At 38.1% G+C, this 27114-nt stretch overlaps 1 protein-coding gene across 6 annotated transcripts in view; it reads right to left on the minus strand.

Moving 5' to 3' along the window:
* The window catches only part of CTNNA2 (catenin (cadherin-associated protein), alpha 2), a 1228212-nt gene that overhangs the window by 90444 nt on the left and 1110654 nt on the right, over positions 1-27114 (minus strand). For all 6 annotated transcript variants that reach the window (XM_011968327.1, XM_011968326.1, XM_011968331.1 and 3 more), the window contains 3 exons: positions 24590-24682; positions 23608-23764; positions 13726-13926 (listed from right to left, as the gene is read on the minus strand). In XM_011968327.1, the coding sequence (XP_011823717.1) occupies positions 13726-13926; positions 23608-23764; positions 24590-24682 (451 nt within the window). The remainder of the gene's footprint in view (positions 1-13725; positions 13927-23607; positions 23765-24589; positions 24683-27114) is intronic.

Genomic DNA, 27114 nt, shown 5'->3' on the forward strand with positions numbered 1-27114 from the left:
AAAAAAAAAAAAAAACCCACCACAACAACAAAAACCTAAATACCCCAAAAGTAATACTGAGACAGAAAAAGTTTCAAACTTCCTCAAATATGATGCTGCTTCTGCCTCTTACTAATTAGGACAAAACACAGCATTGCCTTTGTGATTCACACATTATATATTAACAGAGTTTTTGATATAAGAATATAAATAGAAGCTTCTTTCTGTTTTCTGAATTACATCCAAAAACTGTAGGTACCACTTTGTAGTTATTTATCAGAAATGCTGATTTGTTCTTAATAGCTTGTGTCCTGAAAGGGTGATCAAAGTCAGAGATAAACTTTTAAATTCTGGCTATATTTCTGTAGGCAGTGCACACACTAGGCCACGAAATGATGACATTCTAGGAGTAATGAAATCAGAGTTAAGTATGCATATAAAAATCAAGGTCGCATCATTCTGCTGTTGGAGGTCCTAAACCAGAGGTGAGAAAGTTCTGGAATAAATTCTCCTGAGAGATGTCAGGGGTGAAGTTTCAGAGCACAGGGTGAGTCAGTTAAATGAATGAGAAGTTGTGTTAAATATTTAAATAGGACTGCTGACAACCCAAAGGGCAAAATCCAAAGTCAACCAAAGGTAGTGGAGATGAACAGCCAGGTAACCTCGCTACCTTTAGATATATAAAAGGTGCTTGTCCCCGCTTTAAGCATTCCAATGATTCCCCATAACACAGAGAGAACTATAAAACCTCGTTATGAAGAAACAAACATAAACAAGCATCTATTATCTGCCTATATGGTTCCTGCATCTTTCCGTCTCATCCCTTATTACCACATATTCTCAAATGTTCCAATTAGACAGAATTACTTCAATGTCTCCAAATATGAAATGGACCCATAGCAACATATCCATGAATGATTTATTCTCTCATACTGAAATGTACATACTTGTCTTTGGCCCAGGTGAACTCCTGCTCAATCTTTAATCTCCAGTGTAGAACTAATTGCCATTGTGAAGCTTTCTTTAATCCCCGGAACCCAAAGTAGACAGTGCTCTACAATTCTCTATAATTTTATAGCATCCTAATTTCTCTCACATACACTATTACAGTACTTCGTATACTGTATTAGGCTAGTTCATTGATATTTCTGTATGTCAACTGTTTCACATATGAGTCGCCTTCAGGCAGAGACCATCTCTGCTTCATTCTTCGCATTTAAACCCTCATCCTGCTTCTAGCACAGACAATCTATCCAGAGAAGGATGAGAAGTAAAAGAAGGGGACAGGAATAAATGGGGAAAATTAAGATGAGAACTCCTTTTGTCATCCAGTATTTCAGGGACAAAATGAGTAGCATGACATTTCACATACCAAGTTTCTCTGCCCATCATTTAGCATTGGTTCAGTAATTTTATTAAAGAGTATCACGAGTCATTTAACAAATGATTAGTGGGCATTCTGGGTTTGGTCTCTAGGGATCTTTCAGAAACCTGAGCTCAGGATTCTTTCAGGACTCTGCTTCTTCAGAAGGAGCATCACCATTGAGCCAGAAGAAAGATTCATAAGTCTGTTCTCAACTAGTTCACCAAGTCCAATCAAGCACATCTGCATACACAGGGGTCACCCAACTGCGGTGGTGCAGTCAGATAACATACTCTGAGTGTGTTCCTTGCCAAATTTTATTATGGAGCATAGAGAAAAGGAAATAGACAAAGTCCCTGTTTGAGATAACCAGTTTGGTAACTGTTAAAATAATAAGAGCATTGAAAGGAATCTAAAAAGAAAATAAAATATCAGGACAGGGAAGGAATTGCAGCTAATTCCAGTGCAGGAATTAGTACAATATCCTCCCCCCATCACAGATAGCTACTGAGCCTCTGCTGTAACAGTTGGAATTTGGTAAAGATTAGGGAAAGATCAGAGTAATTGGAGCTAGAAAGTATTAATTTGGAGAAACACTGTGGGGCCTTTCCAGTGGCCTCAATACCAGGTAAGTGTTATTTGATGTTATTTCTACAGGTAAAGTATGCTTTCCCAAAAATGGTTCCTATCAGACACCGCTAAGGGATTATTCAGGTGGCCCCCCAATTAGATGTCACAACAGAGGGAAAAAAAAGGGTAAAAGAGTATGACATAAATTACCAGGGCCCTAAAGTTGACCAAAGGGAACTCTGACGGGCATTTATAAGGCACGGGGTATGGCTTGATGATTCTACACATCCATGAAGCATAATCAGTTGTAAGGACACTGAGTCTGAAGTTCCAGTTCACAGTGTAGAAGTAGAAACTACCCCAAACTGAAGCCATGACACATTTCTCCCTTTAGTTCCACTTAAGAACAGAGGACAAATCATAGAAGCTGGCCAACATTTTATATTAGTGATTTTAGTAAAGAATGTCATGATCATAAATTAAATTAATAGAAGGTCTTTAAGTATTCCTCCCAATTCACCCCCACATGTGGGGCCTTTAAAAATCCTCAGCTCAGAATCTTTTTAGAGATGTTTGGGTGGGAGCATTACCTACTAGGCAAATAGATCTATACGTCTACTTCACAAATAATGACTATTTCATTTCTATATGTATTTATAGACCCATGCACTCCACCAGGTGTAGGTGTGTGCCTTCCCTAGGAGGTACGAGGGTGGCTGCAATCTTGTTAAAGCACTCGGCTAAGAGTTCCTACACTGTTCAGAGCTTTCACTTCCTACACACATGCACTCGAATCTTGGTTATGACTTCTGACACCACAGGTTAAAGAGCTGCTTCTGCAATTAATGTTTGAATCTCTAAACCTAAGTCAAATTGAATTTTTCCTAATGATGCCATTAGTTTTTTATTCCTTTTGGCATGCACACTGATCTTTATGTACCGGCTTTGTCTTTCTATGTACCATTCCCCGACTCTTACCTGTTCGCTTTGACTCCAACCCACTTGTCCAATCGCCTTGAGCGAATCTAAGCCATTCCTTCTCCAGGATCTAGCTGTTATTCCTCTGTCCCCCTCCTGTCCACATACTGCATGGCTTCATTTTGCCTCAGTGGATCTTTTGTGCTCTAAATGCCACTGCACAAGGTAATAAGGCTATTATACCAGCATTTGAGTATGTCCCTATTAACTCCATGTTGTGGGATTTGTCCACACCCCCTAGGACTGTTGTATCTAGTTATGCCATTCATTACCCTTATGGTTTCTCCTATCCTCATGTATTTGCAAATATGTATGTGTGTGTGATCGGTGCCTCTGAGAGGGTGTCCAGTGATTCTTCTTCTCCTGGTATTCATGCCTTTGTGTTATCTCCTCAATCTTGAATGTGAGTTGGAACTAGTAACTCACTTCCAACCAAGAGAATATGGCAAAAAAATTATGGGATGCCACTTCTGATATGAAAAATGATGCTGGCTTCTGCTTTCTTACTATCTTGGTTACTTACTCTGATGGAAGACAGTTGCCATGTTGTAAGAGGCTCTAAACAAAAGCCCACATGGCAAGTTAAATTTGGGGGGTAATTTGTTACACAGAAATATATAACTAATGTAGTATGCTATGTCATAAGTAAAACTATCAGTAAAAATAGCTATACCCTAAGTAAAAATATTGGTAAAAAAAAATAGCTAGCAGGACACATTAAAATTTCTGTTTAATTGTGGCAACGATGCTTGCTCTACGTTTCAAGTATATTTATTGGTTCCAGAAAAATGTGTAAATGAATCTTGATGTTTAATTTTACACGAGTTATTAAACCAATTTAAGCCTCAGTTTACTCAGTATAAAACAGAAATAACGATCATTTTCCTTCAGGGCTTACGTAAAGATCAGAAATACATTCAACAAGTTTATGACTAAATTTTATATGCCAATCTAAGCAGTACTCTAGGCACTGGGAATCGAGTGGTAAATAACACAAATACGTTACGCCTTGGAGGCACTTACAAACAAGTAGGATGCGTGTCAGATGATTACCATGCTGCCTACCACATGAAAGAGCCATAGTAAATGCTTCTTGGGGCTGTCTTCACACCACTACTTTCTGCATTTACACCCATGCACACACTGTTTCTAACAGGCAAAATCATCTAGTCTCTTTTGGAAAGAACTTGGAGGTACAACCAAATGATTCACCATGGGAAAAAAAAAAAAAAGGTGGGCATAATGGGACACAGCACACCAATTAGTGTTGGATCTGAAAACTGGGAAGCTGGTACACTTTGTTTTGAAAACTGAGCTTCCCCAGTTTTATGCCCTTCTCTCCCCTCAGCAGCCTGGTATCATCCTGGTGACAGTGTTGCATTTTTAATAAGGAATTTCCTGTGAAATCTGCCCTCAGGACAAGATTTGATAAACTTGCTCCTAGAACTTTCCTTTTTATCTTTCTTGCCAAGGCGGCCAGTGTTAAACACTGTATTCCATCATGACCTCCCCAGATCCATGAGGAAAGAAAGTCTTTGAAAGACTTTACCAACAAAGTAGTAACTTCCAAAATATAAAAACAAAACAATTCAAATTCAGCTTGCCTAGCCCAGTTGAAACAGTTTCTAATCAGCCACCCAGTTTCATCCAATATTCTCTTGAAACTATTTCCCTTCTATCTCATATTTACACCACTTTAATTATTTAATTTACATCACTTGATTGAATTTAAATCTTAAGTGTCTTCAAATGCTTTTTAAAAATGTAGCAGAGGCAATGTAGAAATAAACCCTACATACTTTCTCTAAATTTCAATCTTCCTCTGCCTAGACCAATGATATACTAACTTATCTTCTGTCTTGAGACATCAGGTTGGAAGCTGAAAATTGGAATCCAGGAGCGAGGACAACAGTACCCTGGCTTAATCTGCTCCTTATTCGCTGCTATTTGTCAGCGGTTTCTACCTCTCCAGACAACTATCATCATCTTGGCCAGTCTCAATTCTTCCTGCATACATTCTTGGACTTTCCTTTCATCAGAGTCAATCATCTGTTACCTCTGTGGGAGTTTCTAAAGGCTGCCATTTCCATAAATTCATGTTGGGAAAATTATAAATGTATATTTCAAACATAAATCATATTTAAGTTCCAGAAGGCAATACATAACCCATGAGCTGAATTGTTTGATAAAAGATGAAAAAGGACTGCCTAGAAGGAGGGGGAAAAAAAAACTCTCTAAATTCCATTCACGACAACTACCCTAAAAGAATCAGGGAGCATCCATCTGCTCTTGTCTAGACACAAATTCCTTTTCCTGAGGAAAGAAAATACTTGCTTGGAAAGTTTTCTTCTATTTTAAAATAAGCATTTCAAAAATAATCACAAATGGTTTATAACTTAAAAGGATGGCACATTTAATTCTGAAACTTAAAGAATGAATAAAGTATTGAGCATGAGCATGATGCCTTATTTAGCTTACAGTGTTTGTCAAAACCTAGCTTAATAAATAGAGTCTGATTTGGCATCTGTGATGTTTAAGTACTTAGATTGCATTAAGATGTAATAAAGTACTTGCTAAAAATTTATTGCACATAATTTAAAAGATTCTTATCTTGATCATTAAGTATGCAATTTAAGGAGGGTTTAATCCCCCAGAATAAGGCAACTGTGTCATTATGTTACTCATTTATATTAATAACATTTTTGAATTTCAACTCTTAATTAAAGCTGCAGGTAACAGAGGTAGACTCAGATCTTAAGAGGTTAAAATTTAACAAAAACATGCAAAAGGTCAATACATACACACATGCCTCAGGTATTAAGATGGACAGAGGACAGATATAAACATAAGTGGAAAAGTGGGTAACAAGAGTATGAAATACTGGGCAGTATATGGTAGGTACCAAATGAGTAACACAGATAATAAGAGTAATAGGTACACAGAAGAGTGGGCTTGTCTGGTTAGAAAGGGGACTTCACTGACAAGAAAGAAATCAGGTAGAATTAGAGGAAAGGTAAAATATAGAAAGGCAAACCAGGAGCCAGGTGGGATGGCTCATGCCTGTAATCCCAGCACTTTGAGAGGCTGAGGTGGGAGAATCCCATGAGGCTAGTAGTTGGAGACCAGTCTGGCTAACATAGCAAGACCTGTGTCTAGAAAAAAAAAAATAATAATAAAAATTAAAATTTGGCAAGGAGGTCATTTGGGGGCTACTCTGGCCATATACACATACAGTACTTCTTTGGTTCTTTTGTCCACTTGTTATTTCAGCCCCTCCAGCTACATGTAAAGCTTCCCTTTTTTTTAATTACCAAAACTATTTCTGGAATACTCCAAGTATGTACCACATGTACTGCCAAATGAGTGGCTGTTAGCATATTCTTCCTCTGATTCAAACACCTATCACTGATATGGCAGTTTCCCCTCCGTCAGAGAATCTGGGTGATAGGAACTTACTACAGCCTCAGTTGTGCACGATTAAAGCATCCAGGCCACCAATTCCAGTGAACACCAGCACTGACTCTGCTAGACACAATATGCAGGCCCCTAATTTACTCCACTGCCATTATCACAGATGCTGGTCTCTGATGTCCTTGAAGTGACAAAGAACCACATGTACTTTCCAGTTCCCAGGATTCTGAATCCATGAAGAACTGGAGATTCATGTCTTTTTTTTTTTTTTGGTTGTACTTTGGAAACAGGCACTAGAGAAGTGCTGTTTGTTCTGCTATGTCCCCCCAAATTTATAGCCTATACACATGCAATTGAGAATCTTCCAATGTCTACCCTACCCCATCTCCACCTTCACGTTAAGGATTTTATTGTTAGAATAAAATTTTATATCTTACTTTCTCTTCCTGTGTTATATAATTTTGCTTTTCTGAAAATAAATGGAACATGGTATACATAATTTTTCCGCCTCATTTTTTAACCTAAAAGTATAGTCAGATTGTATAGTTATTCCCCATTCTGTTTTATAGCTGCATAATACTCCATTGTGTGATTAGACCATAATTAATTCAACCAGTGCCCTCAAGCTAGATATTTGTGTTGTTTCTAGCCTACAGCCTTATAATAAATAACCTTGTGCATATGTTTTTATATTTTTTGCCAGTACCTCTGAAGAACAGATTTTTATAAGTGAGATTGCTTTCCAACTGTTAAATATGTTCTTTTGATAGAAGATGTCAAATTTCCTCCATTTTGCACATCCACACGCAAAATATGAGACGACTTTTCCTCATCCTTGACAACAGAGTATATTATAGAACTTTTGGATCTTTGCCATTCTGATGGGTAATGGTTTCTCAGAGTAGTTTTTAATTTGCATTTATCTTACGAGAGAGGTCAAACAACTTTTCTTTTGATGAGGAATCATTTACATTTCTATATTGTAAGCTATCTGGTTGTGGTCGGATTTTCTGAGGTGGTTCTTCAGACTTTTATGCTGAGAGAGCTGAACATGTCTGGACTGTGGGAGAACACATCATTTACAAACACAGCAGTGTACAGAAAATATTTTCAAGTTTCTGTATGGTCAAGCCTTTCCGAACAAAAATACCGGCAACCTGGTTCAAAGGTTAACAGTCCTAAGATAGTGAAATAACCTGGAAAGAGATTTACAGGCCTACCTTCCCCAGAGATATGTTTACATTTCAAAGAGGGATAAAACTAGGAACCATACATTTATATTCCAAAAGGTTTTAACAACTTGGGTACCTCCTGGACAGAATTCATTTACATAAAAGAGAAAACGTGGCTGGGCACGGTGGCTCACACCTGTAATCCCAGCACTTTGAGAGGCCGAGGCAGTCAGATTACCTGAGGTCAGGAGTTCCAGATCAGCCTGGCCAACACGGTGAAACCCCGTCTCTATTAAAAAATAAAATAAAATAAAAAATAAAAAATAAATTAGCCAGGTGTGGTGGTGAGTGCCTGTAATCCCAGCTACTTGGGAAGCTGAGGCAGGAGAATCACTTGAACCTGGAAGGCAGAGGCTGCAGTGAGCCAAGACTATGTCTAGCCTCGGCAACAAGAACGAAACTTCATCTTAAAAAAAAAAAAAAAAAAAAAGAGAAATGTTTCTCTCCTGCCCTCAGGAGGAGCACCAATTTCTAAATAAATAAACTCCTAGATTCATGATTGTCTGGTTCCCCAACTGTAGCACAGACCTCCGCTGTATGTGCAGTATCCATCTGCCCTCATCACATTGCTCCAAGAGTGGGAATGGAACATGGGAAACTGACATGCTTACTGTGCAAAGTAACGTTTGTTCTCTGATCCCAAAACCTTGCATTTGCTTTTAGGAAAAAATTATATAGCTATTCAAAAGCTTATCAGATTCCTACAATACTTTGACTATATGGGTTTTAGTCATATAAAAAAAGACAAATTATACATTTTCTATTTAAGGGCTCTTTACTGGATGAGGCTTCTTTCTCATTCTTCCTACATTTCCAACTTAAAATCAATCATGCAGAAGTAACAGACTGTGGATAGTCCTTCCTATCTCTAATACCTAATAGTTTGTCTTCCCCATAAGCTGCCCCTACCACCTTCTTCTGACATCAGTCTCATACTCCAGCCCCTCATATTCCAGTCACAGGCAGGTCAGTCAGACCTGTCCAATCATAAAACTCTATTCTACTAGCAACAGAAATCAGTCCAACTGAAGGAAGCATACGCCAAAAAGCCAATCAGATGATTTCCCATTGATATGCAGAAATTCGTCTTGAGCTATGAACCTGAGGCTGCTGGTAGACATATTCTCTATAGAAAAAAAGAAAAAAGCATAATGTTCTCATTTTTGGTATTCATTTAATCAATACATACGTATTAAATGTGTTCCATGAAAACACCATTCTAGGCTGTGGGTACCTATAGAAACACTTGCCTCTAAAAACACACAATCCTGTTATAAGCACAGTCATGTACACTGAAGAGGACATACCATACTAAATAGTTTTCTGTTGTCTCCAACTGAGACTAGAGCTATATCTTAAAGAAGAATCTCAATAAACAGATGTAAAGCAGGAGGAGGAGGAGATGAAGAACATTGCAGGGAGGACAGAGGGAGCAGCATGGATATGTTTTGCCTGGAGAATAAGGAAGGCCCCCGTCCAGATGGTGCAGAGGGTTTATATAGGGGACTCATGGGCAATAATTGCTTATGCCAAGTGCAGTCACCAGGAAGCCAGAAACAGTGATGCATATATTACACAATTAATACAAACCCATTATTGAATGACAAAACATTAGGCAATACAGGAAAAAACCAAGTCCCAGAGGCACTAACTGATTTGTTTAAGGACACAGTTAGTTGGTAGCAGTCAAGTAATTGAGTTATTCTGAATCCTAACCTTGGATTCATTCTACTTCATTGTCCTGGCCCAAATGTACCCTTCTCAATAAGATTTCTAGTTTGGATGCTTTCTATTTGCTGGTCTTTTTATACTTTCTAAGCAAAAATATATAGAAATGATGTAAAAAGAAAAACATTCTCATCTGTATAAAACTTTAGGTTATAGACCATGGAAGTAAAATTTATACCATCTGCTTGGCCCACGTATTTTCCAAAATAATGAAATTTTAATATCTGCATACAGAGTGCTCCATAACATAGAACACTTTTTAAAATATGCTTTCTTTTTTCTATTTTCTTTTTTTTCTTTTTTTTTTTGGTTTATTGTTTCCTCTGAAGAAAAAAAAATATCTGGCAGAATCTCATAGATCTTTTAACCTAGTCATGCTCACATGGCCACAAACTTGAATCAGCTATCAAATTTACAAAAATGACGTTTCAGTATAATCCATTCAGTGAAGAATGAGCTACTGTATGCATATCTAAATATGTTATCACTGAATGTGCTTTCACCCCTCCTCAGCCTCCTGCAGCAACCGGACTTTGTAAATGAGATCTATGAAGATGGGTCTGGTCATGCATGTACTTACTACCAAGCTGTTGGCAATTTGTTATAATTCAGATTTTACTGAAGAGCCCATCAAATATGCCACATAAGTATTTAATGTGTCTGCTGTAGATCCAATTTATTGTGTTTTCATCAGCCTAGATTGTTTTATAAGAAAATGAACAGGTATATTTGTACATAATGCTACCCTATAATTCTTAGCATACTAATAATCTACAAAATTTTCTTAAATTTAACTCAGCATTCATAACAAGACAAGAAGCATTCTTAAGCAAAGCACTGTCTTTACTAAGGAAAGAAAATTCATGGAAAATAAACCACAGATGTGTTATCACTCTTTGGGTACCTCTCAATTTTCCAGCCATTCAGTGAGGGCAGCCAGGTGGTAAAGTGGGAGTCTCCCTACAGTGACCTACCCCTGCAGCCATTCACCTGTCTACACAGGGGCTTGCCTCGGTGTAAACACCTTCAGCAGCAACATCCAGTTCAGTCAAGGCTGTTTGATTATTCTGCCCTTTTATAGATTCTTCTTAGTAATGTACTCCCAACCCCACTCCCTTTTCACTATGTCCACAGTACATAGGTTCCAATCTGTCCTGTTTGAACTTGTCCCTATTGTCCCTATTTTGGGTTATTTCTTTACTTTAGGGCAGTCATGCACATTATGTTGCCCACCACAACCCACTTCCTTCAAGGATATCTGACAATGTCTAGAGACATCTTGGTAGTTACAACTTGGCATGTAGAAGAAAGAGATGCTACAAACATCTAGCAGATGGAGCCAGGGATGCTTCTAAGCATCCCATAATGGACAAAACAGTTCCCAGAACTCTCCCCAGGAAACAATTATTCAGACCAAAGTGTCAATAGTACAGAGGTTGAGAATATCTGAGTTAGGGTCTTGAATCTAATGGCACAGAATTTTTTTTAAATAAAATATCAAACAAAAAATCAATGGGTACAACCTAGTACGCGTGGCAGCCTCAACAACAACAACCAAAACCACGACATTTTGTTTTCTTTTTCCTTATCTTTCCTCTTGGCATTTTTCCCTTTTTTCCCACTGCCACCCTCTTTCACCCTACAATGTACTCTCATGACAAAATTTGATAGAGTCACATAGAGAAGTGGCCAATTCAACATGGCTCTAAAATTGTTGAAGTCAGAAACAAAACTAACCAAAAGGTAGATAATTTGGTATCAGGGACATGCACAGCGGTTTCCATTTTGAGGACATATATCTTATGTCTCCTTAGCACACACACATAATGACATTAGAGCTAAATCATTTTAGACAACATACACACACACACACACGCACACACACACACACACACACCCCCCAACAAAACTTTGTACAAACATAATTACAGAACTGATCCTGTGGTCATCCTCACACTCCGTGTGTCTACTCTATGCAAGCACATTCCCCAGCAATTCTAATTAGCAATCAGTGAGTTAACAGCTAAAGTTTTCTTCTTTCATTTCTTTGGCAATCTCTCTAGTTATTCGCAAAATAATAACGTTATTCCTGTTTCAGAAAGAGAAGAACAACTGGGGACGAATACCAAAGAAATTGTATACCTTCGTATTCTAGCTCTTAGTCCACTGACACCCACTTTTCCTTAATGCTTATTCCTATATTTTCAATTAAAGTTATATATAAGCTGTCTATTTCAGTCTCTACCTGGTTACTTTCCTAGTTAACTTCAATAAGTCCTGAACAGTAGAATTTAAATGTCCTGCTCATCTACCGTATTCAATTAGGAATTGGATGTAGACATCAAAATAAGAAAGGTGCCATTAGTTAAGCCCCCAGAGTGCTCAATCGTTGCCAGCTAGGATAAAAATTTTAACAACTCAGAACAAGAGCAAAAATCTTGATTAGCAACAACAATCCAGGATGAACGACTGTTTGTTTTTTTAAAGTAGAAAAATCAACCAGAACATTATTTACATATCAAGACTTTGGGTGAAAATTATGTTAAACTATTACAGTCAACTAAGCAATTGTCCTTGCCTTTAGATTTTGACCTAGTAAGCGGCACTCCTGTTGTCAAAGCAGTCCAAGACACAATAAGAAAAAGTTCTAAAATGTCATTTGAACAGTGCCTGAGTTATCTGTGGGTAGAAAGTCAGATGAAAATTGGCAATATGCTCTGTATCTTTCATCTGCCACAAGTGTCCTTCCCACCCATCATGAGTGGGCAGGAACTGAGTCCTGCCTCTAGGTCTTCCACCCTTCTGGTATTGTTTATCTAGTGTCAGACCCAAGTGAGTGTTACTCTGTCAGAAATCCCACATGAAGCTAAGACTTTGTACAAGAATAGAGCTGATGGGCTAGGAGCTGAAAGCCACAGAAATGTGAGATGGTCTCCCTAAAGGTTACTAAGAAAAAGTCCTTAATTTGGAGAATTAGAAAAAAAAATACCTTTTTATAACTCTTCCAAGTGAGGAAAGAAATACTGTATGGCTTGCTTTGTGTTACTCAATTGAATGTAAAGGGCAAGCTTATATGAAAGAAAGCAGTGCGGACTCTCAGGTAATTCAAATACAGTTATATCTTGTCATCATTATTTTTGTTATTATTTATAATTCTAAGTCTGTAAGGATGTTCCAAGGGCAACAATCTCTAGATGTGCTCTTTATAACATGATGCCATGCCATTCTGTTTCTGCTTATATTTCAAAGAGAATGACCAATACCTGTGTTTATGTATTGTGTTTTCCTTGCTATTCCAGGCTAACAAATACCTACAGAACTCTTTGTAAATAATCTTTTCCCCATAAAAAGCAACGTATTTCTACCAACATATCTCATCATGCAGAACTTGGAACACAGCTATAGCTGACCTTTCAGAGATGGCTATTTTTAAAATGCCTAGTGGCATCCAAAGCTCATATGCAAAACCATGAAGGTCCCCCTTAGGGTTTGAGGGGAGAGGCCCTTCTGTGCATATATATGCACCAATTCATTATTCATTAACAACCTTATCCAATGTGGACTTACATTCTCTTTTTCTATTCCCTAGTCTCCTTTCATTCCTTGGACTATATATCTATTTTCATATATACAAATATACGAGGCCTGAGGAAGCCAAAAGACACTGGTCAAGAGGGGAGAACTACTTAAAACAGGCCAGTCTTTTATATATTCTCCAGAGCTGTAGATTGTTCTAATTCAGTTGAAGTATTTTTTTTCACCCCAATGCATGTGCAAGCTCTGACAAACTTCCATAAGTAACCATGCCTTACCATAGCAGTGAGTCCTGTGAGCAGCCACACGCCCCTGAAGAAGGGCATGTAAAGCTTTCCTAGAAAGAAAGGGAATATGCTGAAAGCCTAACTCTTTGTCAGCAGCCACCACCTTTCTTTGAGCACATCACATCCACGCACTATCTAGAGCCTTTATGCTTTCCACTGGCTGTTCACAGTTTTTCCTTAATGTCCTATCCTCTCAAGCAATAAATGAAGAAAAGGTTAACTTACAGATTCCAAGTTTTTATCACATCTGCACTATTTTATAACCCTGTGACCTCATTCCAGTCTCTTAGCCAATTCAAACCGTAATTTTCTCAAACCATAAAATTATCTCATCCACAATTGGAGATAATGAAGTAAGCAGAAAAATTTTATTAGGTGTTTGTGAGAATCAAATGATCTACATGAAAACTATAAAGAAATATATGCATGCAAAGCAGTAAAATTGTCATTCTCCTAATATCTCCTAATGTTATTCCAATTCGAACTCAAAAAACAAAGAGAAAACTCAAGTACTCTATCCATTCCACGATTATGTGCAATTTAGAAGCATAAAGGCCTACAGAAATCAATGACACAGATTTATTCAGATATGGAAACTAATCAAGATATTAACATTTTGGCCAGACCTAATACCAATGCTTACCTGTTTCAGAAAGTAATTTTGTAGCTTCCAGCACCTTCTCAGTATAAACCCCAGCTTCATAGTTCTCCATCTCAGCATTGATGATGTGTATGACTCGAGCTGCCCGGCCCCTGATGGCCCCTGCTGTCCGGTCCAGAGTGTCCACATCGCCCTCTTGGAGGGCTATCACACACTTGTTCACATCCTCCAAGATGTGATTTTCTATGGAGAGGACACATACACATTTAGATGACTTTACATCACTCAGAACTTAACCAATTAAAATTGATTCAACCATCATGAGCCCTTGCCTTGGACACATCTCAATGCATGCCTAATAATACTAAAATTGTATGTAAAGGACATAGTTTATAATTACAATAGTGGTTCTCAAACCTGAACATCAGCCAGAGGGCTCGTAGCATCACACAGATTGCTGGGTTCCACTCCTAGAGTTTCCGATTCAGTAAGTCTGGGATAGAGCCCAAGAAATTGAGTTTCTATCAAGTTCTCATATGACATTAATGCCACTGGTTTGAAGACAACATTCTGAGGACCACTGACTTAAAGAATATCCCTTCTTTTGTTTCGAAGTTTGATACTTACACACGAGAAGGCCTTTTAGAAGTTGTAGCGGCCAACATGAAGTCAATCTGACCAAGTATAAATGTCCATAAATAAAACCAGAGTCAAAGCTTTGGGCAAATGTTTGTTTAATCATGTTTTCATTAAGAAAACATTTGAGGAAAAACTAAACAAATATCACTCAGTTAGTCTTTTAAAATTATGTCATGCACATGGTATACACAATGGGAAAACTGATTAGGTGAAGATGATCAGAGTTTCTCACAATTAAAAGACAATCCAGTCTCGTGGCTAGTTCCCTCACATTATAGTCAAGGTCTGCATAACTTTCACGTCATTGCCCAAAGTAGAAATCAAGCAGGCAGGAGGGGAGGCTTCACTCTCTAATGGCATAGAGAAAACACATTATTTGTTCCCTTGCAGTTTTAACAAGTGTATAATTTTGTATTTTTCATTTCCCATGTGAGATCTTTAATTCTATTCCTTGTGCATTCTTTAGAAGCAGAATTCTAAGGAAATGTTCGAAAGGTTTACTGCTCTGTGGAAATAACTTAAGCTGAACACACACATACATGCATACACACAAAGTAATAAACTGCATGTTTGTGTTCCCTTAAAATTCATATGTTAAAATTCTAACTCCCAAAGGGGTAGTATTAAGGGGTGCAGACTTCAGGAGGTGATTATGAGGGCAGAATCCTAAGGAATGGATTTAGTATCCTTACAAAAGAGACCTCAGAGATCTCTCCCTCTTTCTCTACCATGCAACGTTCCCGTGAGAAGACTATGAGGAAGTAGAGTCCTTTGTCTTGGAATTCCCAGCCTCCAGAACCATGAGATATAAATTTCTATTGATTATAAACAACACAGTTTATGGTATTTTCCAAAACACACCAAGACATGAACACATAAAAATATGTGCTTTTTGATAAATATATTTTTTAAAGTCTTAAGTAACCTGTTAATATTTTAAAATTATAACTGCCAAATCCAACCAATAGTTTATAAAGAGTTAAAATAAAATATTACCTCTTTAAAAAGCTTTTAGGGCTAGTTCTGATTTTAAATTTCCTAAAGAAGGAAAAAAGGGAGAGTATCCAGCAAATCCTAGTCTCCACTACTGATCTCCCCTACTCTCACTAAGCACTTAGAAAATTTATTTTTTTAGGACACAGTATAGAAAGTTGCAAGTTATAACTGACTTTTCATAAAGAACATCCATTTTGACCTCATACAGTGTGATTCTCACTCAAACCATTATAAATTACTGATTTCTACATTCTCTAGTTCTTTAATTTCAACTATAAATTAGAATAGAAAAATAATGAAATGTTTAAATTTTAAAATTTAGATTCCTAAAACTCACAAAAAGTAGTACTTTCCAAATCAGGACGTTTTTTTGAGACATGACATTTTAATGAAAACGTGATTAAACATATGAACACAGTATATACCAAAAAGGATATCTGAGACAAATGTTTACTCAAATGAATATTGTTACAGAATTTTAAATATAAAACTTTGATTATAAGAAGCTTCTCTTCCTGTCCTGTGGAATTTCTTAAGACAATTAAAATGTGTCCTGGCCCCTGAGAGTAAGTAACTAGAAAAGGATTTGTGTCTAAATCACACATCCATCTGCTATTTTCTTTGAATAACAGTAATACAAGAACGGGCAAAGTTTCATGCAGAGTTTAGAAATGGTACTTTGGAGTTGAGTAAAACCTAGTGAGACGTCTGTTGATTATATTAGATACTGATCTTTCCAGAGTTAATAGTTTTGTTTTTAATTTGTAAGAAAACTATTCATGACCCAATATGTTAAAATGAAAACGTATGTTGTTTTTTTTTTAATGGGACTATCCAAAAGTAGAAATATGCAACTATTTTAAGAGGCAAGAAATATGTTTTTATAGATATTATTATACCTATTTAAAATAAACCAGTATATGCTAAAAATCCATAATAACAAAAACATTGCTATTAATTACTCAAATCATCAACAAATTTGTTATATAGGTTAATAATGTCGTGTGAACAAAATATTAGCTTTATAATTTACTTTTTTTTTTTTTTTTTGAGACGGAATCTCCCTCTGTCACCCAGGCTGGAGTGCAGTGATACAATCTCAGTTCACTACAACCTCCATCTGCCAAGTTCAAGAGATTCTCCTGCCTCAGTCTCCTGAGTAGAGGGGATTACAGATATGCACCATCACACCTAGCTATTTTTTTTTTTGTCTTTTTAGTAGAGACGGGTTTTCACCATGTGGGTCAGGCTGCTCTCAAACTCCTGACCTCAAATGATCCACGTGTCTCGGTCTCCCAAAGTGCTGGGATTACAGGCATGAGCCACCAGGCCCAGCCTAATTGACTAATTTTTATAAATAAACTTTTAAAATTTTAAGATATAATCATGCAACATAAATCATTTCAGTCAACAATAGACCACATATTTGAAGGTAGTCCCATAAGATTATGTCATATTTTTACTGTACTTTTAAAATATTTATACATGTTTAGATATACAAAACTTACTACTGTATTCCAATTGCTTACAGTTTTCAGTACAGTAACATGCTGTACAAGTTTGTAGCCTAAGAGCAATAGGTTGTACCATACAGTGTAAGTATGCAGTAAGCAATGACATCTAGGTGTGTGAATACAGTATATGATGTTCACACAAAGATGAAATTGCCCAATGATGCATTTCCCAGAACGTATGCCTGTCGTTAAGCAACATATAATTACAGTTTACTCAGTGGTTTTCTACCTTCTCCAATTCAGGTCCCTTTTTATGATAAAAAAAAGAGTCACAGTTTCTTCATGATAGTAGTTGTATTGATGGATGGTAGACATGTAAAAGCTACTACGGTTCAGAATGTTTTCAAATAGATTTGTATTTTATTAATAATGTACAGGCATGTCTTGCTTTATTGTGTATCACATATTGGTGGGGTGTTTTGTTTTGTTTTTTGTTTTTTCCAAATACAAATTGAAGGTTTGTTGCAACTCTGCCTCAAGCAAGTCTGTTGGCGCCATTGTTCCAACAGCATATACTCATTTCCTATCTCTGTGTCACAGTTTTGTGATTGTTGCATTATTTCAAATTTTTCATTATTGTTTTGATGATCTGTGATCAGTGATCTTTGTTACTATAGCAACTGTTTTGGGGCATCAGGAACCATGCCCACATAAGATGGCAAACTTAATAAATGTTGGGCGTGTTCTGCCTGCTCCACCAAGATGGTCGTTTGTCATCTCTCTCTCTTCTCAAGCTTCTTATTCCCTGAGACACAACAATATTAAAAGTAGGTCAATTAATAACCCTATAATGACCTCTAAGTATTCAAGTGAAAGGAAGGGTCACACATTTCTCACTTGAAATCAAAAGCTAGAAACGATTAAGCTTAGTGAGGAAGACATGTCACAAGTCAAGAGAGGCCAAACAGCCAACTTGTTTAAGTACAAGAAAAAGTTCTTGAAAGACATTAAATGTGCTACTCTAATGAACACACATATAAGAAAACGAAGCAGCCTAATTGCTAATATGGAGAAAGTCTGAGTGGTCTAAATAGAAGATAGTATCAGCCACAGCTTTCCTTTAAGCCAAAGCCCAATCTTGACAAGACCCTAACGCTCTTTAATTCTATGAAGGCTGAGAGAGGTGAGAAAGCTGCAGAAGAAAAGTTGGCAACTAGTAGAGGTTGGTTTATGATGTTTAAGAAAGAAACTATCTCCATAACATAAAAGTGCAAGTTAAAGCAGCAAGTGCCGATGTAGATAGAACCTGTGGCAAGTTATCCTAAAGATTTGGCTAAGATCATTGATTAAAGGGAGAAAACAGTAAGTTTTCAATCTAGACAAGACAGTCTTCTACTGGAAGGTGCCATTTACAACTTTCATAGCTGGAGAGAAGTCAATGACTGGCTTCAAAGGACAGGCTGACTCTCTTATTAGGGGCTAATACAGTTGATTTTTAGGTTGAACCCAATGCTCATTTACCACTTTGAAAATCCTAGGGCCCTAAGAGTTATGCTTAAATCTACTCTGCCTGTGCTCCATAAATGGATCAATGAGGCCTGATGACAGCACATCTGTTTATAGCATGGTTTACTGAATATTTCAAGTCCACTGTTGAAACCTACTGCTCAGAATAAAAATAACAATTCTTTTCAAAATGTTATTGCTCACTGAAAATGCACCTGGTCACCCAAGAGCTCTCATTGAGATGTACACAGAGATTAGTAGTGCTTTCCTGCTTGATAACACTCTGCAGATAACATTCTGCAGCAGATGGATCAAGGAGTCATTTTGACTTTCAAGTCTTATTATTTAGAAAATTCATTTTATAAGGATATAACTGCAATAGATAGTGATTCTCCGGATGAATCTGGGCAAAGAAAATTAAAGACCTTCTGGAAGGAATTCACCATCCTAGTTGCCACTAAGAACATCCATGACTGATTCACCGGAGAAAGTCAAAATATCAACATTAACAGGAGTTTGGAAGAAGTTGATCCCAACCCTCACAGTCGACTTTCAAGGGTTCAAGACTTCAGTGGAGGAAGAAAGTGCATTTCTAGTGGAAATAACAAGAGAACTAGAATTAGAAGTGGAGCCTAAAGATGTGACTGAATTGCTGCAATGTCATGATCAAACTTCATGGATGAGGAATTGCTTCTTATGTACAAGCGAAGTGGCTTCTTGAGATGTAATCTATCCCTAACTATGATAGTGTGAACATTGTTGAAATGACAACAAAGGATTTAAAATATTACATAAATGTAGTGGATAAAGCAGCAGCACAGTTTGGGAGGATTGACTCTAATTTGAAAGACGTTCTACTGTGGATAAAGTGCTGTCAAACAGCATATCACATGCTACAGAGAAATCTTTTACAAAGGAATAGTCAATCAACGCAGCAAACTTCATTGCTACCTTACTTTAAGAAATTGCCATAGCCACACCAACCTTGAGGAACCACACGGGAACCCTTACTCAGATCATCACCAAGGAAACCCCCCACCGCCCCCACCAAAGAGATTATGTCTGGCTGGAAGGTCAGAATGATCTTTAGCATTTTTTAGAAATGAAGTATTTTTAAATAAAGGTATGTACATTTTTTAAACATAATCCTACTGCACAGTTAATGGACTACACTGCACTGTAAACATAACTTTTATATGCACTGGGAATCCAAAAAATTTGCACGATTCACCTTATTACAATTGGTGTTTTACTGCAGTAGTTGAAACAGAACTGGCAATATATTCGAGGTCTGCTCGTATTTGGAAACAAAGTCATACCTGTTTATGTAGACATGAACATGAACTTTTTGGTCAGAAGACCATACTTGGTGTATATATGGATTTTTGAACCCCCTGTAATAACTTCCCCACCCGTATACCCTGTGCCTTCAGGTCTAGCTCCTACAGTTAGTAAGCATGCTAATCTAGTATATATCAAGGAGGGCAGTCAATTATTTGAAGGCAGAATACATACTTGATTCATATTTGCATTCCTGACAGTGGCCTATAGGCAGGAGGCAATCAAAAGAGAGATACTGAATGAACATGCCCACTGAGAAGGGGCGATCAGTTACACACTTTTATTCTAAGGTGTTTTGAAAAGAAAGAATTCATGAAGTAAAGAGGGAGAGGAATGATGTTGCAAGTAGAAAGGAATTGAGATGAAAATAGTAATAAAAGGCAAATGTATTCTGGAGATTATTCCCTTGCTGGGAAAAACTACAATGTTTTGGTGGCACACTCTAATATCAAGTGTGGTATTTAAACATGTCATGAAATATTTGATTGCAACATACTTTATTGTAAACTTCCTTACATTTTGCAACATTACTATTTTAGAAATGATATAATGTTGTTATGAAAAAAATCAATAATGACCAAACTCTTTCACTATTGTAAACCACAAGGCTGTAGATTCAAAAAAATTAAAGTTCACTGTGAATTTTTAAAAGAAAACAAACTTAAGACTGTAGAGTTAAAAAAATAAGGAAAAGTAAAAAACAAACAAACAAACAAACAAAAAAAACTCTTGGACATTATGAGATCAAGTTAATAGCTTTTTCAGATCTTAGCTTCCTACTACTTTCTGAGCCAAATCCAAGAATTAAACTGTCACATGATTAATGCCAAGATGCTTATTTTAAAACATTATTAAAAATTGTAGGTTTTCCGAAGTGGGAAAAAGTTTAAATGTTATAACAGTCATTCTACTTTTTTACGTGCACAGGCCACATCTGAAAATTGGTTTTGCTCCTGTAATGTTAATAGCTAGCATCATTGCTCCCCAAACTTGTTGCATTTCATATGGACAAATTTAATATCAGATATAGAAGTTAGGGTAGCATTAAAAAAAAATAAAAAAACTACCATCTTTTAAAAACAAAGATCTGTTTTTATTGTTTTTTAAATAGAGTTTTCTGCCCAAAGAGATATTCCCCTAAGAAGAAACTGATATATAAAATGTCATTAATGCCATTTCAAAATATCTCCTGGGCCAAACTTGCAATTTACTGATGTAAATGTTTGACTCTAGCTCAGAGAGAAGATGAGAAGTAGTTTCCCTACCTATTGGGCTGTGTCCACAGCCTACCAGCAGGACAGAGTGGGCTGTATCATTATTTGTCAAACTCCGTCTGTGGAAAGGTGCCTGCTGCCTCTGATTGTCAACTCCAAAGGCATGCTCCAGCAGGCCCTGCCAAGCTGGCTTTCTGACAGCGCCTGTTCCTTTTCCTGCCATGGCATGCTGTGGCACTTGTACCACTGGGGTTGGACTGCACAGTATTATCAGCAGAAGCCAAAGTCTTTTCTTCTTGCTGGTAATAATGAGATGCACAACGGAATGGCAAGGAGAAAAGGGAGCAAAGAGGCAGGGCTCGGGGGAGGAAAATTAAGAAGCTTTGCCCTATTGAAAAACTCTGAGATAAGACCTCCTTCACCTTGCTTGTTCCCACCCTCAGAAATTTTTGTACATGCATTTAAAAGAATAGTTGGAAACGTTGTAAGTTCTGAAATGATTCCTCTCTGGAAAAGGCAGTGTACAGGTATTTCTTATTGATTTGAAGGCAGAAGGGGATGCAGAAGATTTCCAGGGGCTGTCAGGATGGCTGTGTGAAATCTGAGGCTGGTTGGGAAAGGCTCTTATTTGGAGCACCATAGTTATCCTGGGAAAAAAAAAAAAACTGACCATATACTATAAAGATTAGTATCAGTGGCCACCTTGGTATTCTCCAACACCCAAATCACCAACATACCTATCTAAGCAATTTCCAAATACCTTATGAGAGATTCATTTTGTGGGGTTATCTTTTACAAGATTAGGACTCAGCTATCAGCAAAGCAGAAAATAATAAAGCAGAAATGGGCCATGTGTGGTGGCTCATGCCTGTAATCCCAGCACTTTGGGAAGCCAAGGCAGGCGGATCACCTGAGGTCTGGAGTTTGAGACCAGCCTGACCAACATGGAGAAACCCGGTCTCTACTAAAAACACAAAGTTAGCCGGGCGTGGTGGCTCATGCCTGTAATCCCAGCTACTCTGGAGGCTGAGGCAGGAGAAGGGCTTGAATCCAGGAGGCGGAGGTTGCGGTGAGCCAAGATTGTGCCATTGCACTCCAGCCTGGGCAACAAGAGTGAAACTTTGTCTAAAAAAAAAAAAAAAAAAAAGAAAGAAAAGAAAAAAGCAGAAATGACAACATATTGAGTTCTTTTATCAGCTAAACTCTAGATATGGTGATATTTAAATGAATAGTTGCTTTGACGAGTCATCAAAAATGAAGACCTTGGGAATAAAAAACAAGACAGGTTTCAGATAGGGATTAAAGATTAGAATGAGAATGCCAGAGGTGGAAAAAGCAAGCTGGAATGAAAGCAGAAAGCACCAAAGGAAATTTCCTTTCTATCTTGACTTACTGAGAATTATATAGTTTCTGAAAAGAGGATGATCTGGATCTTAATACCATCTCTGCCAAGTTACCTACCCTCTCAATGACTTAGTTTTCTTAAAACAAAACCTAGAATTACTAGTACCTATTTTATAGATTTTTGATGAGAATTAAATCAAGCAGCAGAGAGTAAGGTAAATTCTAGCCACAGGCCACATGTTACATCAATGTTCCCATCTGCCTTGGCTTGCCCCATCATTGAAAAGCTGGCTTTTTGATTATCCATCAAATCTACAGATTTGACTACGCTGTTCTTAGACAAGCCCCAGTGGGAATTTATTTTGTTTCTTCCGGAAAAGAAAAGGCTGCAACTAGAAATATTTCTAAACATGACGGCCCCCTTCAGAAATCACTTCCACACTGTTGCGGGCAGAGATCCTGTCTGCCAGGTTCCCACCAACAGTGATGCAATGTCTCCCTCAGCCCTCAGTCAGCCAAGAACCAGCAGGTCATCAGGGCTAGTACTGCCTGAGTCAGTAGGTGTGAGTTCCACACACCTGTGTAGAATCAACACCCGGCCAATTTGAATTTCCAAGGGTCAGCCGGCTCTTTCAACACCTCACAAAGACGACTGATGTTTCCGGTGACCTCCTCCTCACAGAGATTCTTCCAGGTGAACTGGGCCAAATAAGTTAGGTCAAAAGCATTTGGAAAAATGCCCATTTGCTGGCTGGCAGACCAGTCTTGAAACAGACTCCATGAGTCCTGTTAAAGGGCAAACTGACTCCACAGTTATTCATGTCTATGATCATCCTCCAGTCTGGCTTCATTTACAAAGAAAGTTATAATTTCAAGTGATGAGTTCTATTTTATTTCACTCACTTCCTTCTACAACCTCATAGACAAGTGCTCAAAGCCTTCATAGCTACCAAGTCCCTGCTAAGGGGTAAGTTCTGTGGCTGATATCTCTACCTGTGTTATCGCAAACCTCCCCTTGTTGGAAAAAAACAACAAAAACTTAACATAGCCAAATTGGAGTAACTGATCACCTATTTTTAAGATATAAACTGTGTAGATTAATGAATCTCATATTCCCTGGCCCTTTTTTATGTGAGTGATTCAGATACATCAAAGGCCATCCTGCTTTATAAACTCCAAACACTAAAAAGGAATATAAGCCACCTTAAATAATGTATTCCCTTTTAATGCCTTGACTCCATGTCTTGAAATAACAAACACCGAAGCATTTAAGAGGGTGTTACAATCACATTTGCAGAGATGATCAAAAAAGCTCAAAGATCTAAGGAGTGTGCCTGAAACACAGACCCATGACATTTGTGAGACATTCCTTATGTCATTCAGTTGTCATCCTCCAGCTGCCTTGTAAGGGACCTGTTTGTGATGATTACCTGAGACAGAGAGGAAGTCATCCACTGAGGTGATGTCATCCACGGCCTCTGTCAACACTCGGACCTGCTTCTCCCACTGGTCTTTGAAGACGTCCATGTTATCCTGAGCAACTTTGCTCTGTGGTCGGGCAGCCAGTGTCAGAGCGGCATTGATGACCTATTTGTTGGAAACAATCCAGGGACATGATGACCACACACTTCAAGAGAGGAATAAGCCAGTCAAAGACCATGTTAAAACCATGTACCCTGTACGTTCTACAGATAAGTGGGTTCTTGGTGTTCAGAAGGACAACCAAACACATAAAAGATAAAGTAGGTTTTCAACTACCATTAATTTCTGTTTGCTTCATTTTAAGACATAATAGTTTGCCTCAGGTTTCAAAAAGTATTTGCTGGACAAGTCTCATTTACTTAGCACAGATACAGCAGAAATGCCACTCTTGCTTTCCACATGTGCAAGTTTATGATTTAGCTGCCAAGACAAGGTAAATAGATATGGAACATTTAAATCACAACCCAAAACAAATAGAACAAAGTCAACAGGAGTGGAGAGTGCAGTGGCACAATCCCAGCTCCCTGCAGCCTCGAACTCCTGAGCCCCAGCAATCCTCCCACCTCAGCCTCCCCAGTAACTGGGACTACAGGAATGCACCACCACACCCAGCTAATTTATTTTTTGTAGAGATGGAGTCTCACTATGTTGCCCAGGCCGGCCTTGAACCCCTGGCCTCAATCAATCCTCCCACTTCAGCCTCCCAGAGCACTGGGATTACAGGTGTGAGCCACCATGCCCAGCCCCTGCCATGGTAATTCTGAAGAGACCGGTGTAGTTTATTCTTTCTGAGAAAGGTAGAACTTGAAATGGCTCATGAATGAGTAGCATTTTCCAGCAAGAGGAAATAGAGAAAGGAAAGGAAGGGCACAAGGGCTGGAGTGGAGAAGGTCACTGACAAGCTTTTGAAACAAAGTGAATGAGGCTTACCTGGGGACACAGGCTGTCAATCTGGGTGGCTGCCATCCGAACTAATTTCACCCCTTCTTCATTGTTGGAGATGGAACAGGCTAAATTGGCAACCTGTATTGAAGAGGATTTTAGTGAATATTAGGTTGGGGCAAAGGGAAAGTATACTGTTGCTCGGCCTTGTACCTTCTCTGGCAGATGTCTCTTCCAGGAGAATTCTTTCGGAAATAAAATAAGGGTACCCTCGCCTTCATGTAGAACCAACTATTACTACTTCTTATGCTAATTTAGGCATTTCTGTCAGAAGAGGCATTTCACGACTCTCAAGCATATGCAAGGTTGCGTTTTAACAGGGTTTTTGAACTGCTTTTTCTTATGAACTGCCTTGATCCGCCTACACTCTCTGGAGCCCTCTAAGACTCATCGTCAAATGCAAAAACCCTGTGATCTTGGCCGTATCAGTACTCATTTCTGACCCTGTAGAGTTGGGTGAGAAGAATGCTACAGGCAATTATTTGGGCTTGAGAGAATCATAGTAAGCTGACAATTATGGTGCCCTGCCCCCCAAAATTCCTGATCTGCCTGAAAATTTTAGTCCACTAATAGCCAACTCAAATGTTATTAGAGGCCAGCTGTTATGAGCAATGTGACAAAAAGGTTTGTAGCATTCAATACACAATGGTGGAGTACATAGTAAATTACAATGTGCAGATCTAGTATAAAGACATTCAAATTCGATGGCCTCCGTGGTTCCCGGCCCCTTCCATCTTCAAAGCCAACAGTTTTTCTTTTTTTCTTCTTTTTCCCATCCTGGGTTCCTGGCCCAAATTTGAATGTCTTCTTTACCCCCAATTCCTTGGTTCCTGGCCCCTTCCATCTTCAAACAGTTGGCTCTGAAGATGGATGGGGCCAGGAACTAAGGAGGGGAGAGGGAGCAAGACATTCAAATTTGATTTTTAGGAACACTACGGTACCCCAAACAGTCGGACTGAATTCAAGTTCCCAGGTCAAGTGGTTCAACTTGTGTTATTCCTTCTCTTGAAGGAGAGTTGGTAATTCAAGGTGAGATTGATTAGCCAAGGTCAGCAGCTACAAAGCCACCATCAAAAGACCAATCAGTCCCATCAGGCTGGTATCAAGACAACACAAGAATGGGGATATGAAACGTCAAATAAAAGGAGAAGGACAGCAAGGGGTAGGAGCTATGGAGCAAACAGAACAAGTGATTAGCAGATAGAATCCCCGGAGTCTTTTGGCCACCTGCTTTTTTGGTATCCTGCTTATGTCTGGTCTCCAAAACTGAGCTGCTCTCCTCCTATGCCTTAATGCCCTAGGATTTTAGAATGTACCACCCATGCTTATAGTTCCTAATGAGAAAGAAACCTTAGGCAGTATGACATAGTGACAAGAGTACAGGCCTGGAGATCAGAAGGCTCAACCACTGGGCATCTTTATAAGTCATTTCGCATCTTAGATTGCTGCTTCCTTATCAGCAACAGGAGATGAGTTGAGGGTGATAGAATACTTTTAAAGATTACTTCAATAAACCATTAGTGTAAAGAATAGGGTTTTGGAGTTATTAAGGGAGAAAAAGGATGCATTATATCTATTTCAGTGAGAAAATATACTAGGAGAAATTATGACAACTGAATTCCAAACATTACCATTCAGTTTCTTATAGTTTATAGTTTACACCTTTGATTTTCATTATTTTACTTAGTTTTCAAAATAAGTGTGAAAAGACATATGCCTTCTTGGGACCATTCACAGAAAAAAAGACATATGCCTTTTTGGGACCATTCACAGATATCTAAGGTTCTTAGATGTGTGGCAGGGACTAACGATGCAGGTCTCTTCAATTTCTTTTTCTTATATCATAATGTCTTCACTCCACATTTTTATTCATCTGTGTTATGTCTGTATTCTATATTCTATTTCACTTTTGATACAAGTGCCTGACTCAGTGCATGACACAGAATTGGTGTTTCATACATGTTTATTTAATAAATTAAACAATAGCTTGTAAACTTAGTGTAACTCATTGTAGACAGTAATTTGGAATACACAATGGTTAAATGGTGCCCTCAAAAATAAAGTTGAGCTTCACCCTTAATCTGTCAAGGCAAATGTTCACCTTCTAGCAGATATTAACCAACGATATGGTGTTAACCAATGGTTCCTACATTCTGATCCATGGTGTGAGTCCAGAATGCAGCTTCCCCTGTCCAAAGTGGCATGTGAGGGAAAAAAAACCCAGGATAGTGGAGAATCTTCTAGAAAGATACACGTATTTACAGTTCTACCTTTTAATATTCAATTAAATTTTCCCCATATCTGCTTTTGAACAATCTCTCATTCTATGAAACAGTGATAATTTTAGATGATGGCTATTTTTGCCCTGTACCATCCCTGCTTGCTGTGTGAAAGACTTGAGATCACACTTTTGCAAACAGTGAACAATTGCTAGAGTTTAGGACAACAACAATGTGAAAACTTAAAAATGCCCCGAGAATCAGGTAATTTTTTGCATTTCTGTAAAAAGCATA

This window comes from Mandrillus leucophaeus, unplaced genomic scaffold, assembly GCF_000951045.1.
Source record: "Mandrillus leucophaeus isolate KB7577 unplaced genomic scaffold, Mleu.le_1.0 Scaffold84, whole genome shotgun sequence".
Taxonomy (NCBI): Eukaryota; Metazoa; Chordata; class Mammalia; order Primates; family Cercopithecidae; genus Mandrillus; species Mandrillus leucophaeus.